The 17,856-nt window shown below is 38.8% G+C and overlaps 1 protein-coding gene across 6 annotated transcripts in view; it reads left to right on the forward strand.

Annotated features, from left to right (window-relative positions):
• The window catches only part of UTRN (utrophin), a 382,484-nt gene that overhangs the window by 318,461 nt on the left and 46,167 nt on the right, over window positions 1-17,856 (forward strand). For all 6 annotated transcript variants that reach the window (XM_040599527.1, XM_040599526.1, XM_040599529.1 and 3 more), the window contains 3 exons: window positions 124-198; window positions 7,087-7,288; window positions 15,870-15,955. In XM_040599527.1, coding sequence (XP_040455461.1) covers window positions 124-198; window positions 7,087-7,288; window positions 15,870-15,955 — 363 coding nt within the window. The remainder of the gene's footprint in view (window positions 1-123; window positions 199-7,086; window positions 7,289-15,869; window positions 15,956-17,856) is intronic.

Raw genomic sequence — 17,856 nt, forward strand, 5'->3', positions numbered from 1 at the left:
ATGAATTCATTGCAGAGAAGAGGAGGGATATCAGACTTCTTCCAAAATGTGAAAATTTATATGTAAAGGAAACTTACAGACTCTATTTTTAGCGCTGCTCATATTTCTTTTCTGCTGTTTCAGCTGACTTGAACAACGTACGCTTCTCTGCCTACCGTACGGCCATCAAAATCCGAAGACTGCAGAAAGCACTGTGCTGTGAGTTTGGCCTTTGAGACAAATTGTTTCTCTACAGTACTTAGGGAAGGGAGGGTGAACTTAAGTCTAACAACGTTAATGTTTAACAAGGAACCAGATACATCCTTGACAGATCGTCAACCAGCAAACTGGCAGGAAGAATTGCCAATAGTAGGTGTCATTATTGCAAATAAATGAATTCAATTAATGAAAAAAGGAGTGTAGCAGGTAAGTTGAAATAGTATGCCCACTAAGAATACTTTGAGAAGTGACAGGAAAATAAATTCTGGAGCTCTCAACTTGATTATTGCATACTGTTCTTGATACAAGCTGATACAAACCAATGTAAAATTATATGAGCTAAAATGCTGACCTTTGACGTAAACTCAGACTTTTTATTATATTTTAGAGTTCTATTCCATTTTTTGTGTGTGTTTACTGCTGCTAGGTATAACTTCAGAAATATTCCTCCCTCTCAGAAAGAATATCTTGCTGTGTGAATTCCAGTTAAAGAAGAGTTCAGACCACTCAAAGTGTGAAGGGGAAGGATACAGATCTGTATAGCTGGTTATAGGTCGTTGGTGTTGCTGTACATTTTAATCACAAAAAGCTACTAGGAAAACCCAAACTACTAGTATTAGCAATAATAGTATATGTGTGTGTATATATATATATATTGGGAATCTGAGGAAGGGTCTTAAATTTAGGTAGGAAATAACAATGCATTTAATGTGCACATTGGATATTCTGCCCAGACCTGTGCTGGCATTTGTCTCTGGTTTTAAGTGATCTAATTCAGCCACAGTCCACTCTGAAGAGCAGATAGGTTTCATCAGCAGGAAAGGAAAGGATCTACTGAACAGCCTCGGCTGTCTAAACTGCTTAATTTCCAAGGTTCCTGTGTGTTCAGTGTTCATGCTCACTGATATTTTTGCATCGTACTTGAGAATTCAAGATGAGAACAAGAAAGATGATACTTTATTGAGGGAGCAGACCTATATTGTAACTGCTCAATGCTTATTTTTAGAGAAATGGGATTGACCTAATAGTTTGATGTAATGCAGAAATGGTTTACATTATGGAGTAAAGACATGAAGACAAGGAAGATAACGGAAAGAGCAAAAAAGATATTTTTTTTTAAAAAAAGTGAGATTTTGTGAGAAGGCAGAGAAGAGAAGGTGTGTGGAAGAAAACTAGCTGGAACTGGGGAGACTAAGGTGTACAAAAAGGAAGGAGTGCCAAAAATTGGCAGAGATTATGGGGATATGGATTTTAAAAGTTATTAGGACTATGAATGGAAAAGAGAATACATAAATCCACTCATCTACCACCAAGAAAATAAGAGCGAAGTAGGAAAACAATGGAAACAGGACAATTTTGGGAGGAGGTGTTGGTTGTGAATGAGTGTGAAGACCACAGATTTTTTGAAAGACCTTTTGAAAGATCCTAGTAACAACTGATATGCAAATATTGTACAGCATTACCAAATTTTCGTGTTTAAATTCAGGAGTCCTTGCTGTGAAAGGACTTTTCAACCCTGAAGGGTGAATAGGAACTGCAGTCTGATTAGGAACACAAGAAGTGCAAAGCCATCCTAAAGATGAAAGCAAGGAAGGAGTTGCGCAAAATTGCACAAAAAGGGGTCCCTTTCTACTCTCCAGGTCTTTAGTTTTCTTTCCAGCCTAGAAAAGAGCAGTCAGATCTTGACAGTAGCTTCTTAGCTGAACTTGAAGTGTGCATTATACCAAATGAAACTGTGCCTGAGATGGTAGCTAGCTGCTCCAGAAAGCTAGAAGTGCATCTGTGTAACAGCACAGGCTCCTGGGAGTACCTCTCACCACTTCTTTATATGCTGTGCTGGCTTCTTACAAAATTTCAAATGGAGTTCAAGACCCTGGGGAAAAAAACCAGAACCTATCCTTTGAAGGTATTGAAAATCTGATGGTACTGAAAGAAAAACTGTATTTCTCTGGCATAGCCTAGAGCTTCTCTGTGCAAGAGATATGGTCCCACCCAAGCCTATAGTTTCATCTATAGTTTACACTAGCAAGACTAAAGAGCATTATGAGCTTCCTGCTTATCAGTGTGCAGGGTATAAAGTATGCATCAACGTGTACCTAAAAACCAAAAGGAAAGCGAAATTCTCCTTGTGTGTGCTGCTCCCCAAGGAAGAGTGAAAAAGCAGACTGCACGTGATGGATGCTAATCATGCAGCCTATTTCTGACAGGCATACAGATTGTCTAGCGATCCGTATAGAACAAACTTTGCTTTCACTGCTTCTAGTAAGCTTTGCGGAGGAACATCCTGCTCTTGCTTTTGCTGCAAAATATATCAATTTCTGTCATAACTGCAATGGTTAGCTCTCGTCATTCATAGATTTCAAAAGTGTCCTCCTATCAAAGTGAATATTGTCTTCAATTTCAGGGCAGGGGCATGGAAGGAGGACAGAGGGAAGTAATAAGAACTAAAGAGAATATTCCAATTTGAAAAAGCCAGGAGTAAAACTGTCATCTCTACAATCCAATCTGCCTCGTTATTTATGAAACTATTTGTTTGCTTCATCTCTCTGCCTTATGGGAGGAGACAACAGCCAAAAAAAATAATCTTTGTCTTTATTACATGGACATATTTAACCAAGGATTGGTGTAAGAATGTTGTGAGAACACAATATTATGGCTTTTTAAGAAAGATATTGCAGATTACCCACAAAGCTAAGTGTTACAAGTATTTTCTGTCTCTGAACAGGAACTCATTATGATCTGGCACAATTTTAAGACCACTTTCAAAAATGTAATCAGTGCTGTTCCTTTTGTCGTGGTTTGCTTAGCTGATTATTTCTTGTCGGGGAACAGGTCAAATTCCCTTTGACTGTGACAATTCTTGGCCTGATTTTGTCCTATGAATGGCTTCTGAGATAGCCAAAACACAGTATGTGATAGCACCTCTTCTCTGAGGAAGGGGAGAGTGGTTAAGCCATATCTAGAATTTGTTTCTTGACTTTTATTTGTTGATGGTTTTGTTTTAAGGTAGGGAAAGAGTCACCATTTGTGCCCTTGCCACTCATTCTCTGGCCTGAGTTACTTTAGTCTTCCATTTTATTTCCTGTAATTTTAATTGTGGGTGGGTTTTGAAGGTGTTTGGATGCAGAATGCTTCAGAAGGGCTTATGTGCTTAAGGCAAAGAAAACGTCAAAGCAAATCACTGGAAAATGAGGTCATTGTAAATTAAAATGTGACAGATGGCTGTCACAGCCGCAGTGTGTGTATACCTGCAAAGGCCTTTTTAGGGAGAATTCCAAGGGCACAGCTGGAGCAGGAGGCACAGTCCCACTTGCACCTGATACTGACTTTGCAGTGAGGAGCAGTTTAAGTGCTATACAAGCAGGTTCAGGAGTATGTAATTTGAGAGCTGTACTTTGGAAAACTGCTGATGCCAGATCTCTCTTCTGAGTCTTTGGCCTTGCTAAGTGTCAAAAATGGTTCTGGGGAAGTTATTCCCTCCCACTCCCCCCACCCTCCTTTACAAGCAGGAAAGTAGAGTCATGTTTCACCTCGTATATTTTGGAAGGTAGATGCCTGCAGAGACTAATTTGTGTGTATGTACCTATGTGTATTCATTCTGCAGGAAGTTGAGAATGGTTGCAGGTTGGAAGAAACAGATTCTTAGCTTCTCTGTCTCAGGTTATGTGGGGCAAACATACTGAGAACACTTTGCCACAGTAGCCGAAGAAGAATGGGGCCATGGAGAATATCCTATGTCACAGTTGTACTGGGCAACTATTCAGCAGCAGGATCTGACTATAATACTTAATTCTTGTGCAGCATACTGTAGCTTATTTTCAAGAAATGATGTTGCCCCAGATACTGAAGTATAGTACTGGAAGGGAAAAAGGGAACAAAATCACCATGTATACTCAGAATTCTGTCACTGAGCTCCTCTAGGTGATGTAAAACTTAAGAATGCTAGTAAGAATATCAGCTGCACAAGGAATGAATGTTAAGGCACGCCGGACTAAAACCGAGAGTTGTGTAGACTTGTAGACTTCCCTCAGACACTTAGTCTTTTGCAGGAACTGCTGTCATTCACATGGTCTTTCTAAAACAAAAGTTCCATGGCGATGCCTGGCTATTTTCTGTGGGGTTGCAGCAGCCTCCAATTTGCCGTAAGTAGCTGTATGTAGTTACCTGCTCCTGAGTCAGTCACTCACATCTGCTTGAACCACACTGAGTGATGTGGTTTCTGTTTACAGTTTTCCTTTGAGAATGTCTCCTCACTGCAGAAAGGAAAGAAATGACCCTTGTGTCCATTTGTTGGTTAGTAGCAGTATTGGTCGTTCAGCACATTTGAGCAGATGCAGAATGGTACTGCAAAACTTCACTAAAAGCTGTGTACAGTAGATGATGTGCTAGCAATGGCATGGAGTCTTAGGTTAGCTTTTCCGCATCTGCATAAACACGGTTTATTTAAAAACTTTCAAAACTGGAAAGTAGTGAGAAATGAGAAAACAATCCCTTTTTACATCAGCCCAGTCCAGGGGAGCTGCTAGTGGGTAGACCTTACCATGACAGGGATAACTGAACCCAAAGTTCATTCAGACAGGTGAGTGCTGAAATAAGCAGGGATGGAAGCAATTTCCTCTGGTTATTCTCCATGAATGGTGTCATCCAAAAGAGTATGTTTTTCTTAATTTGTATTAGTACATTAACAGAGTTTAATTTTAGTATGAAAATACTGAAAGTACCTCTCCTGATTCCCTCTAGAATCCTTTGGCAGAAATGTGAATGTGAGATCTTGGTGCCAGCAGATCAAGATGTGAAGTTAGCAGGCTAACACTCCAGTGTCTGTTGAATGGCCATTTTCAGTGCAAGGATAGTTTTGTTAAGCCAAGACCAAAGGCTACAACTTCCTACCATACCAAAGCATTCCAAGTTTTCACTGGCTTTAAAAAGGGAAAGTTTGGGGTGCTGTCAGTCTGTTTTAGGAAGCTGCTTACCTGCTTTTAGCCAATTGTTAAGTACCTTACAAAAAGAGGTTGCAGGGGGGATGGGGTGGGGGGAGGGGGAACCAAAACAACAAACAAAAAACCAAACCAGCAAACTGCTGGCAATCATTTTGAGGTTTTATTCTCCCTCTGTAAGTCATGAAAGAAAAACATGAAAAGTGGCCATCTCTCCAGAGTACAATATTTATGTGATTGGATAGCATGTTGTAGTTTTGCACCTAGTTTCAACCCCCTCCCTCCACCCCTCAAAGAATTAGTCTTGCATTAGTGTTGCATTGTGATTGAGGGGGGCATTGGTATTGTTTTGATTTTTAATAGGGCTGTGAGCCTTTTCCAGTGTATTACATATTTTCCAGCTACTGTAGGAGATTATGCTGCAGTGTACAGCCACATACTTGGGCTGCTTCAAGTCAAACTAGTGGCAAGGTGTTTTGCTGCAATTGGCAGTCTGCCTGTTTGGTAAATACATGGCTGGCATTCGTGTGCAAGCTGAAGAGATGGGCTTAAAAAAAAAAAAAGGTGAAAAAATGTAAACCCCCTTCAAGTCTGATGCTGTAAGGTTAGAATAGAATGTACTGATGTCAGTGAGGGAGAGGAAAAGCAAGGGCGGTAAGGTACTGTTTCTCATTTTACAGTGCTATGAGGAAGGGTAGACTGGGAAAAGGGATTGGGAATGTAGCCTTTTGGCCCATAACCTTTATATTTTGGTAGATGTTCACTGAGTTCTTGACAGAATTGATCATAGTGGTTAGTGTTGTCTTACTCCTGCTTTTTACTGCTGTACTTACTTTCCAGACCAAGCTAGACTTCCCTGATTTGCACAGCCTGCCCTTCCCAGGTCCTTGTTTAACATTATTGGTGTAGAGCAATTTATAACACATCTGAGATTGTCATGTTTCATTTTGTTTGAGAGATGACATTTATAGTGTAAATGTGTTCCTAGCTCTTCAGAAACAGTTCTGTATGAGCTTGGAATGTACCTCAACTTTGTGGTGCATACATTGTAGCAAGTATAATAATACATTGCAGCTTCCCCCCCATCCCCCGTAAAATCCTCACTTCTGTAAAAACATGTCACTGAGGATTATATCACCCTTTGACTTAAATTATTCTTGCTTCTTTTACACTATTTCCTCCTTTTCCACTTTATTTTGCAAAAAGAATTAGAAGAGCTCATTGACAGCTTTTTATTTTCACTATGCAAACCCCAGATTTTCAAATGATGTTTGTGTGCTTTGGGGAGCAAAACCCTTTTCACCTGTAGGATATCTGTAGCATCACCAAATGATTATAGAAATAATCCTTTAATGAAGGAGATAAAAATATTTTTCATGAAAGCATAACTTTTAGTGTGCTGGAAAACCACAATAAATAATTCCCCGGTTTCCCTCTCCCTGCTTTCTTTTAAGCCCTAATTTAGCCAATGCTATTCAGTTAATCAGGCCTCAGTACATTCCTACAGCATTTAAGAGAACATTGTTTGTAATAATTTGTTTTGCTTTATATTTATATTTGGTTTGCTTTATATATATCAAAAGTCAGAGTTATTTAATGGGATTCTGCTTTATGGTAAATGTAAAGAATCCTCTAAGAGTAGTGGACTCCCAGTGTATGCACATCTAAAGTCAGTATTATGTAATTACACAGGCTACTTCAGTGGCTTTTTGAATGTTCTGATCTGTGCCGTTTTCACCATGGTGTTCATCTTGATTCTGTTTCTTTAAATATACAGTACCAAAAGGTTGTTGACTTCTCACAGATTTTCACTAAGTGGAAGCTAGGTTTTAGCTAATTGTCTGCAGTGCTTGCTACAATATGCACATGAACAATTATGGTGAATGCTATGCTTGGGCATCTATGTTCACACCTTTTTTTTTATTTTTATTTTTAAATCACCTGTTGTTAGTGGACCTATTGGACCTGAACACAACAAGTGAAGTTTTCAAACAGCACAGGCTGAGTCAGAATGACCAACTGATTGGTGTTCAGGATGTGATCAGCTGTCTCACTACCATCTACAGTGGACTCGAGGAGAAACACAAAGACATGGTGAATGTCCCTCTCTGTGTAGACATGTGTCTTAACTGGCTACTCAATGTATATGATAGGTAAGTAATGAGTATTTATTCCCAATGTGTACCCTATGAATTTCATGTTATATTAAGCAAGTATAAACCATGGAAACAGAACTGGTAATTTTTGCATGTGACCTCAAAAATGCTAGACTTGTACAATTGTTTTATATTTTTTCTGAGTTACTTTCTTGAGAAAGTGACCATGATAATAGAAAAATGGTGTAGATTTAAGTTCTTTAAGAAAAAGTTGTATCTTTTGATGGTTATGACTCAGTAATGAAAGTGCAGTTGCTTGCAATTAGATGTTTCTGATGCTGTCCTGCTTAGAGACACTGAACTAACATTACACTGCTTTTATACTACTACCAAAGAAACACTGAAAGGATTAAAAGATTTCAAGATATGTATACATGAGTAGAGATCTGGATGCACTGCTTTAAGCTGTGTTCCTACTATAAATGTTCCAAATTGCCTAGATTGTTTGCCATTCATACCAGATATATAGGTGGTGACAGTTTTGTTATTTATTTTACACTTAGTTACTTGCATGCTATAATCCTGCCTGACCTCCCTGTTCCGAATCATCTGTGTAGTCGTGGTTTTTCTGATCTCAGCAATAAAGCCTGTCTGATTCTGGAGGGTCAGCAGTGTCCCGGTCCTGGCTCACTTCCAGCAGGTGCACCTTCTGCCTTGTACCAGTTCTGAATACTGGTGCTATGTGATCCACCTGCCCTGGTCCTGGCAGCAAAGCTGTGTTTCTCCATTGGATTGTGGCTTTTTCTCAAAAATGTTTCGGGATGCTTACAGAAAGAACTTGTGCGTTTATGTAATGCATGTCTGCTGTTTCCAGAGACAGCACTGAGTCTCAGAGGACATAAAAAATCCACTCCCAGCAGCCTCTCTTTTGGTCAGTCCTTTCTGAGCCCCCAGACACGTCTTTCTTCTGCTGCATGTCAAACTCTGCCCTCTCTGCCCTGCCATGCACTATGTCAGTCTGCATGACCTACAGGCTCTATGTTTTTATTTAGATGTGCTTTTGAGTCATGAGTTTGTTGCTCATTTTTCTTAGTGTGGTTGCTATTCTGTTCTCCCTTTTGTAGCAAAAATGGGGAAAGGACTTGGTTTCAATCAGCTCCTCTATTCCCTACAGTGCATCTCCTTACATTGCTTGAGCAAAGGCATTTCAGGACTCTTCTGGAGCTGAATAAAGACAGTATTGCAATACACAGGTGGTCGCTTCAGAGTGTATAATTGAACAGATGCTTTAGTTCAGACTTAACACAAATCAGATTTTCTAAGCAGCATGAGGTTAGTTTTAAAATTTCTTTGCTTTCTCCCCATTTGAAGATGGAAAGAGCAAAAGTATTTCTTAAATAATGACAGAAATTCTTATACCTGGCTATGCAAAAGGGAGTTCTTACTTGTTGATGTATGCATTATCTTCACTGTGTTCACTCACTTCATCAGTGCCGAATTCTAACAGTTCATAGCTTTTTGCTTTTTCTCCCTTTAGAGGACTACACACCAGCACTCCTATACTTTGTGGATCTTATCTTTCATTTTTATTTTAAATATTGTGGTAGGGGAGAGGGAAGGGGGGAACAGAGTATATATGACCATTTATTATTTTTTTACTGACTACCTATTATGCTTTGACATTCAAATATTGCTGTTCAATATTGTGACATTTCTGTTAGTTGGACTCCTTATCATTATTGCTGGAAAATGGGAGACCATATCAAATAATGACTGGAAGTTCTTCCTCCAATTACTTTTATTTTGCAGAGCTCTGTATTGTGAGTGAGTAAACACATCATGTGCAAATAGAGCCGTAGATTAAGTGGGTTGCTTGACTTAAATGTTATTGGTTATTTAGAATAAGAGGTTTAAAAATGTCAGAATTTTTTGTAGTTACTAGTTGGTGGGTTTTTTCAGTTTGATCACAAATCCTATGTATTTTCTGCAGCTTACCTTTGCTTCCTAACTTCAGTTCAAGTCAGTTGTTTAATCTGTTTATATTTAAAATGCACGTAGTAAGCAACAAACCCTTCTTTCAGTAAGATTCCCTGTTGCTCCTATTTCCACTTATTATTATGCTGAAAGCTTTAGTGTAGGTAATTCTTCAAGCTGATGAAAGACTAATCTTTAGTCAAACTTTGCAAAATGGAGAATGAAGGTTTTCTGAGATAAAATTACCTCTTACAATGTGTTTCCTTGCTCCCTTTTCAAATCCACTCAAAAAAAAAAATCTGAAAGAATAGGCACCCATTTAAAGCTGGGGTTTGGGTTTTGGTTTTTAAATTGGGCTTTAGAAAAGAGCTAATTTGTGTCTTGGCATTTCCATTGTTTATTGCACGGGTGTTATACATATACAATGTTTCAAATCGTTAAACTGCCTACAAAAAGCATCTGTTAGGCGCATGCTATTAACCTGAGATTTAATTACTGATTCACAGATTGATAGCAAACTGAGTAGTTCTTCAGACTTACCTACAGATGTCTTTGGCCCTTGAAAAGAAGCAATTTATTTTTAGAAAAAGTCTGTTGTGTTCTGGTATTTTCTGACACATCAGGAATGATTCATTCTTCAAGCTGAGGAGAGAAACATTAAATTTACTCATGAGTTTAACTTCTTCAAGGACTCAAAGGTTGTTCCAGGCAGCAACATCTGCCCTATAAACTTTTTCCAAACTTAGAGCTCTTTGTTTTGGTTAGTCCAGAGAAATTTTTTTAAAAATAAAATTAAAAATAAATGCATTGCAATTTACAGTGAGAGCTGTGAAGGAAATGGTTTGCTCTATGAAATCATTTGGCCAGGCTTACCTATGTCTAAATCATCCACAAGCAATAACCACTGGTTATTGTTCTGGGCTATATACTGGTCACATTTGCTAAAATCTCCAAGTGTCATTTATATGCAACGGACTGATAGCTTTCAGTACTAATGGAATAGCTTAACGCCCCTTGAAATGAGTTGTTTCAGCTGTTTTAAAGTCTGTCATACATAATAAAGAGTACATGTGCTAGTTGTGGGTGATGGCTCATTATTTCAACCAGAATTACCCATAAAGAAACTTACATGCACTGTTTTTAATTTCTTCCAATGTTTATCTGATTTTTTATATTTCAACTTCTAAATTGTCTTGGGTTATTTGATATTAGGATACTTTCAATAATGCCTTCTTTTGAATTTAATTTCTTTGGTACATTAGTCTAGGAAGGGTATCTATGGTATGGCACTTACACTAACATTTTCTATATGGTCAAATCTGTCTTTCATGATCATTCTCTATGACCCAGCCTTCCCCTGAAGATTTACAACTTTGTTATTTGTTGCTGCACTCATATGCCTGGCAAATTCTAACACCAGGCTCAGTTAATATCCCAAGCTTTAATTTCAGCAAAATCTGAACTTCCGAAGGATGAGAGGCCTGCTCAGTCAGCCTTAACTTTATGCCCTGGTTTTGACGGTAGCTGATGGAAATTTTCTGCATGCACTCCAGTTGCATTCCCTTGTGTTGGTGATAGCTGTCTTGATTCATAGAGGACTCTGCAGGAGTAGCTTAGCAGGCCTTGAATAGTACTAAGCACTCTAGAGAGGATATGGCCCTCTGCAGGGCAGGAAAATGAGCTCCTTTGTCTGACCTCTGTGGCTGATCAAGTGGAGGCATCTATGGGGACCTTCAGAGACCTAATAGGCTGCCTTCTGTTACTGGGTAATGTAGATAACTAGTAGCGACAGTCCTTGGTAGTCCTTAGCCACAGGGTCAATGTTGACTAGGCTTGAGAGCTATTTGGCAAGAGAAGTCTGAACTGAAGTGGGCTTATCTTTTTCTTCTCCAGTTTTCCATGCTAGTGGCTGATGTTTTTAGGATATTGCCCCCTTTCCCCGGGGGACATAGGGTTCCTCTGGACTTGATATTGCGTATCTTGTTTTCTGTTGATTTGTCACTCATCCTTAATTATGTACTTAATCTTGTTCTCTGGCAGCTTTTTGTTACCTGGCTAGCCATCATGTGCAGCTGTACCCATCGCTGTTTGCCCCTTTGGTGTTCACATAATTCATATGCTTATGTAAAATGCTTATATATTACCTCTGTCTATGTCATCACAATGCTACAGAATACTTGCATATCATTGGTAAACAATAGTTTTATTGTCTCGTATTCAGCAACCTAATATTCATTATGTCCTGAGAACTCCCTTTATAATTTACTTAAAGAAGTGCCACAGGCCTCCGTTTTGACTACGATGTAGATTGTATTTTCTGTCAAAGAAGTTTTGTGTTAGGAAGTTACTTAGAGAAAGGGATGAAGTTTGCATATGACAGTTGCATGATGATAGAAAGTATTTGTAAAGTTTGCTAAACTCATTTTCCTGGAAAGACATACTCTCAGAAAATTTTAACTCTGCCTTAATGTCTGTAGTTGAATATCCTAGGTGTTTGAGCAGAAACAGAAATGCTAATTTTAGGATTTAGCACACTGTTTTATAGCTGACATGTTCCTGTGTCCAAGCAGTGCTAAACTGTATTATATGATTCCCAAGTGCTCCATGCAGCCTGTGCCTGATGTAGTGAGGTTGGGATCGTAGTAATTTCATTTGTCTGGAGTTCAGTTGTTATAGGATTAGCAAGGGAACTCATGAGGCATGACTCATGTCTGTTGCCCCTGTTACCTGTGTGTTACCTGTTCTTCCCACCCTCTCCTCTTCTACATCCTGTAGTTCCAGTATCTCCTGTACTAAGATACAGGATAAAAGTGTTCATTCTTTCTCTTCTGACACTACAGCACTCTAACTTACCCTTTTTTCCCTCGTTTGCTTATGTTACTGTACAGTAGTGACAGTCATCAGTCTTATATAAAAAGTAGCTTTTTTTTTATTCTCTGCAGCTGATTTTTGGATCTCTGAAACAGCTGAATGGTTGCTCTCTGGATAGAGAGCACAAACTATGCAACAAAGACAGATCATGTGCTCTGATCCCAATCCAGCCTCTCTAGGTGTGCAGTACGGTACCCTCCTGTGCCCTTGCCCAAATGATCTAGTTAGCCGATTCCCCGCTAAAATAGTCCTCTCTGTAGTATATGCTTACAATCCATTCTCCTGCCATGCCTGGAACCAATGTGTACCTTTTTTTACCGCCTATTTTGGCAGGTTTAAAAGTTGAATTACTTCTGGGTTCTGTGCAATCTCCAGACTGGCAGTGGATGAATGTGCAACAGTGGGATCATACCTGAGGCATATGGGCCAGAGCCTGTTGGTGCATAGCTAGAGACAATGGAATCACTGACAAAATCCAGGATTTCTTTATTTCCTCATCCCCCTCACATCTTTTTCCTCTGCCCTTCCCCGTGAAACAATACAAGTCCAGTTCATTTGGGGAAGGAGAAGAATGTCAGCATCACGCTATAAGGGCAATGAATCTTTAGATTTTGGATATATCTGAGTCCTCTTTTTTTCAGGCAACACAGAGGGACAAATGGACTTCAGTAAACAAGAAAAATGCTCCTGACAGGCAGCTATAATGGTTTTGCCATTTTCACTTGAAGATAGGTCAGAGGTCAATAATGTGCCATTTTTGTACTGCCTTTCACTGTTGTATTGATGGAGAACAGACAACTTTGCTGTAAACCGGTTAATAGTACAGTGGTTCAGGCTTACCTTCATCAGGAGCAGAGCAAAAAGTATCTGACCTGCTTAAAGTAGTCTCATCAATTGATTTTGTAATGACAAGCACGCTTGTATTGCTGTAGGGAATCTGAATAGTGTGCTGGCACTTAATTGTAAATACCCATGAATTTTGTATGTTTTCAAGCATTAAAAGGTTTCCTGAACCTTCTCACTGTAAGGCCTTGATTTTTAGGTGTTTGTACACACAGCACAATTAGTTGGTTGTGTTGCCGTTCAGAGGCACCTTGACAGGCTGGAGAAAGGGAAAAACAGGAATCTCATGAAGTTCAGTGAAGGGAAATACGAAGGCCTCTCCCTAATGAGGAATAACCCCATACACCAGTAGAGGCTGGAGGACGTCTGCCTGGAAAATAGCTTTGCAGGAAAGGCTCTGGGGGTCCTGGTGGACACCAAGTTGAACATGTGCCAACAACATGAGCTTGTGTCAAAGTAGGCCAACAGTCTCCTGGGCTGCATTAGGAAAAGTCTTCCTAGCAGGTCAAGGGAAGTAAGCCTTCTCCTCTACTTGGCACTAGTCAGACACATCTGGAATGCTGGGTCCAGTTCTGGGCTCCGCAGGAGAAAAGAAACATGGACAAACTGGACCAAATCCAGTGAAGTACCATGAGGATAACTAAGGACTTGCAGTATCTGATGTGTCAGGAGAGGCTGAGAGATCTGGGACTTTTTTAATCTGGAGAAGTTTCAAGGAGATCTTACCAATGTGCATAAATACTTGATGGGAGCAGTAGAGAAGATGGAGCCAGGCTCTTCTCAGTGATGCCCAGTGGCAGGACAACAAGCAGTAGGCATAAACTGAAACAGGGAATTCTGCTTTATGATAGAGGAAAAAGATATATATTTTTTTTCAGTGAAGGTGATCAAGCAGTGGCACAGGTTGCCCAGAGAAGCTGTGCAGACTGCATCCTTGAAGATATTCAAAACTTGACTGGATATGATCCAGGAAAACCTGCTCTGCCTGACTGAGCAGGGGCGTTGGTCTAGATGATCTCCAAAGGGTCCCTCCCAACCTTGGTGGTTTTGTGACTCTCTAAGCTTTTTGACAGACTTAAACCATTGAATGAGAGGTATCAATGCTACAAAGTCTATAGGTTTAGGGTGGTGGTAGTGGTGTTTGGGTTTGGTGTGGTTTGGTTTTTTTTTTATTGTGTATCTTGTTTCAGTGCTAATATTTAGCTGTTTCCAAGAAAAAGGCTAGGGGGAAATATGTTGCTCTTTAGGAAAATGTAATATTGCAGGCTTTTTATTTTTTTTTTTGTATAATTTATTGAGAAAATGCTTTTTGTGCAAAGGAAGTTTTACACATTCCCCATAGCAATCTGCTGAATTCTGGAGAAGTTTGAAGCCTCCACATATGTGCCCTGACCTTTTAGCCGCAAAGCTTTTCTGAATTTCTGCCTTTAATAAACAAATGCTGTGGTCAGTCCTGAGTTAAATCAAACCCAAATGAATGTCAAGCTTTGTTTTTCCATTGAATACAAAGTTAAAACACAGACAACCCTACACAGGAAAGAATGGGGAAAGAACCTTATCAAGGTTGCAAAATGAGCCATTAACATGTTAGAGTATGCCAGAATGATGTAGTGTCTGTGATTGAAAGAGGTAATTTGAAGCTAAGCTTGAATATATAAAATAGGTGGCACTTTTATAACATTCTGCAAAACTGAGTCCTGATTTTCAAACTAGGCAGTAAAAGTAATGGGTGGTTTAGATTAATTTGGCAATAATTTCTCTGTACCTCGGTTCCAGCCTGTGGAATGGAGAAGATAATGCTGTATAGTCTCACTAGATTAGGTGATGGTTGTGAAGACAAATGTGTTAATATTTGTAAGGTGCTTAGCTAATTTACTGAGAGCCCAGGAGTAAATTAATAATTTTGTATTCAGCACAACATTTGTGAAGTAAATCAGACAGCAGACCATATGTTGAATGGGTAAGACAGAAAGAGATAGAGCTAATAAACCCCTCCAGAAGTAATTAAAAGATATATCACTTCTACATGACAGAAGGGACCAAAGTAATGTTTGAGTTGATATTAATTTTAGTATTATCTTGCTTGCTGGTGAAGGACCCAGCTAACCTTGAATGCAGGGTTTGTGTGAAATATATACAGTTTACCTACTATTCTCATTTTTATTTTGCCGTGTCTCATCTAAAGACAAATTGTGTCGTCTTTTTTGGTCTTTGAAAGAAGAAATCATCAGATCTTTTAACAATATCTTTTGAACTTAAAATTGTGCTTTTCCATGTACCCTGGGTTTATTGCTTAAGTACATTTTTGAGCAGTGTCTTGTCTTGCAGTTTTCAAATCACTTGCTTTGGTACATACTTATTTTTTCTCATGTTCTATAAGGTTTTTGATGTGTGGTTGTTGGGGGTTGGGCATATTTATTTTTTTCATGTTGGCAAAGCTGAGCCTGAAGCATGTTGCTTAAAGAAAACCAGCTCCACATCATTTAATTACTGCATGTGGTTGGCTATTTATATCCTGGTACACATGTGTATCAGAGCATTTTAAACATAAAAGGAAAAAATGAAGTGAAAATAATCAATTAGTTACTGTGATACGAAAACTTGGTTTTGTTTTGCAGTCCTTGTGTTTCACACTGAGTAATAAGCTTTCCTGCTGTCTACTGGTGTATTTTTCTGTGTATATCACATTATTAAATCATGTTGAGAGTTTTACTGAGCTAAATATCTGCCCTTTTGGAGTAATACAAACTGTTTTGACATGTAAACTGCTTAGAAGGTGAGCTGAGCTTTTATAAGGGAAGAATTCTTAAATGATTTGTAGCATTAATTTGTTTTGAGATTTGAAGTGTATTTGAAGTAGAACTCACCAACGCCTTTGCATTTTTTAATAGACGAGTTGGAATGAGATAAAATTAAACTGTATTGAATTGTCTTATCTTTATAATTTCAGTGGCCGAACTGGAAAAATTCGTGTGCAGTCCCTGAAAATTGGCTTGATGTCTCTTTCTAAGGGCCTTCTGGAAGAGAAGTACAGATGTAAGGAAGAATGTATTTTATAAAATGCTTACTTTATGTCATTAAGTCATGTACAATGACAACACATGTAGCAAAATTTGTAGTAACACATTTCTCATGCCTGTAGCAAGACAGTTTTCTTGTTAAGTGAAATAAAATTGTTGTTTCTATTCTCATCAGTGACAATAGAGAGAGTAGGATTTATATCCTGACTGGAAAGTTTTGATATTAATTATGCATCAGCATAATGCACAGTATTGCACTCTTCAGAAGCAAAGGAGGCTGTAGCCACGCAGAAGCTAGAGAAGTATTCTATTTGACTGATTCTGTTCTTGAGTATGTGTGTATCTTTACGGAAAATTCAAGTCTCAGGAGACTTTTGTGCCAAGTGACCGTAACTTCAGTATGAAATACATCTGAAATTGAAATTGCTCAGCTTCTTGAAACAGAGAATTAAGATAATACACCTTTTTTTTTTCTTTTTTTTTTTTTGTAACTCCTGTTCTGATCAGTGGGCAAGGCTTTGATATCTTTATTGTCAGCTGTATTGTCCTTACAAACCATTAAATTGGCACAAAAAACCTTTTCAATCTGAAAGAAATTTTGTCAAAGGAAAGAAGTAATAGTGTCAGGGTACTGGTTGTTGGCCTTCGGTGGCTTTGCAGACAGCTTTTTGGGGTCCTTGGGCACCAGCTGTGTCACAGACGGATCTTTGGTGAGAGCTCTCTTGCTTGTTTTGATTGTAAAACAACCTCCTCATCGCCTGCCATTGCGAGAATTTTTTTTCATTATCTGTTGAGCTTTCAGGTCCTCCAGTGAAAATCATAATGGAAATGCCAAGTATTTTCAGGAAATTAAGTCACTTGGAAGGAAGAGCAGTAGAGTGTTTAGTACAAATTACCTGTATTCTGATTTTTTCCCTTTCTCAGACCAGCTCCTGACAGTTGCTTCTCCTTTTGATCATATTTCTTCTAAGCATTTCTGAGGCGTTGTTGATCCCAGGCTCCTCTGACCATGGTAGTCATCATATGGTTGCAGTTGGAGACCTTTGCAGAGCACAGACCATGTCTTAAATGTTGTAGTCTGAGAGGCATGCTTTTCTCAGAGTAGTTGGCAGCAAAATGGGGAAGTTTCTTCTTTTAAAAACTTCCAAATGAACTCTTCAATCCTTTGTAAAACTTCTAACCAGACTGCTCAGGTGTCTTCTACCTCAGCCTTTCCAGAGACTAGCCTTTTGGGGATTAACTTGAAGAAACATCATTTCTGGGCTGCTGAGACATTGGGTTTATGAAATAATAGGGTAAACTGACAGGGGATAAAATTTCAGTCTACCAGTGCAGTAGACCTCCATCTTTCTCACTTACCATTTTGGTGAAATGAAGCTTTTGTTCTTTTTTCTTTCTTTAATGTGAAGCGTTTTTCTCTTTCTCTTTTTTTGGTTTTGGTTTTTTTGAGTTTTTTTTTGGGGGGGGTTGTTGGGTTGGTGTTGGTTGGTTGGTTAACAGCCATCTTTATTCACATTCATTTCCATTGAAAATTGTTAACTGTACATTATTTCCAGTATAGGTAGGATGTCCTCACTTGATACATTTTTTTAAAAACTGTTTCGCCAGAGAAACTTCTGTGATATTTTTTTCTTTAATTAAGCTTCTTTTTAAGATGCTAGACTTCAGGGTTGACATGAGAGTGGATCTTTAATTAATAAAGTCCCAATTACTTTAGAAGAAACATTGAAGCCTCAATTAAAGAATGCATATTCTTGAAAATGTTTAAAGACATGCTTAACTTCAAGTACACACCTGGGTGCTCCTGTGAATAAAAATGGACCTACAAATAAAAGTTGCCGTGAGCTGGTTACACCTGTGCTTGTAGGGTGAATAGCCTAGGGCTGCTTTTCCAACAACCTCATCTGGCAGTATCCA

This window comes from Falco naumanni, chromosome 6, assembly GCF_017639655.2.
Source record: "Falco naumanni isolate bFalNau1 chromosome 6, bFalNau1.pat, whole genome shotgun sequence".
NCBI lineage: Eukaryota > Metazoa > Chordata > Aves > Falconiformes > Falconidae > Falco > Falco naumanni.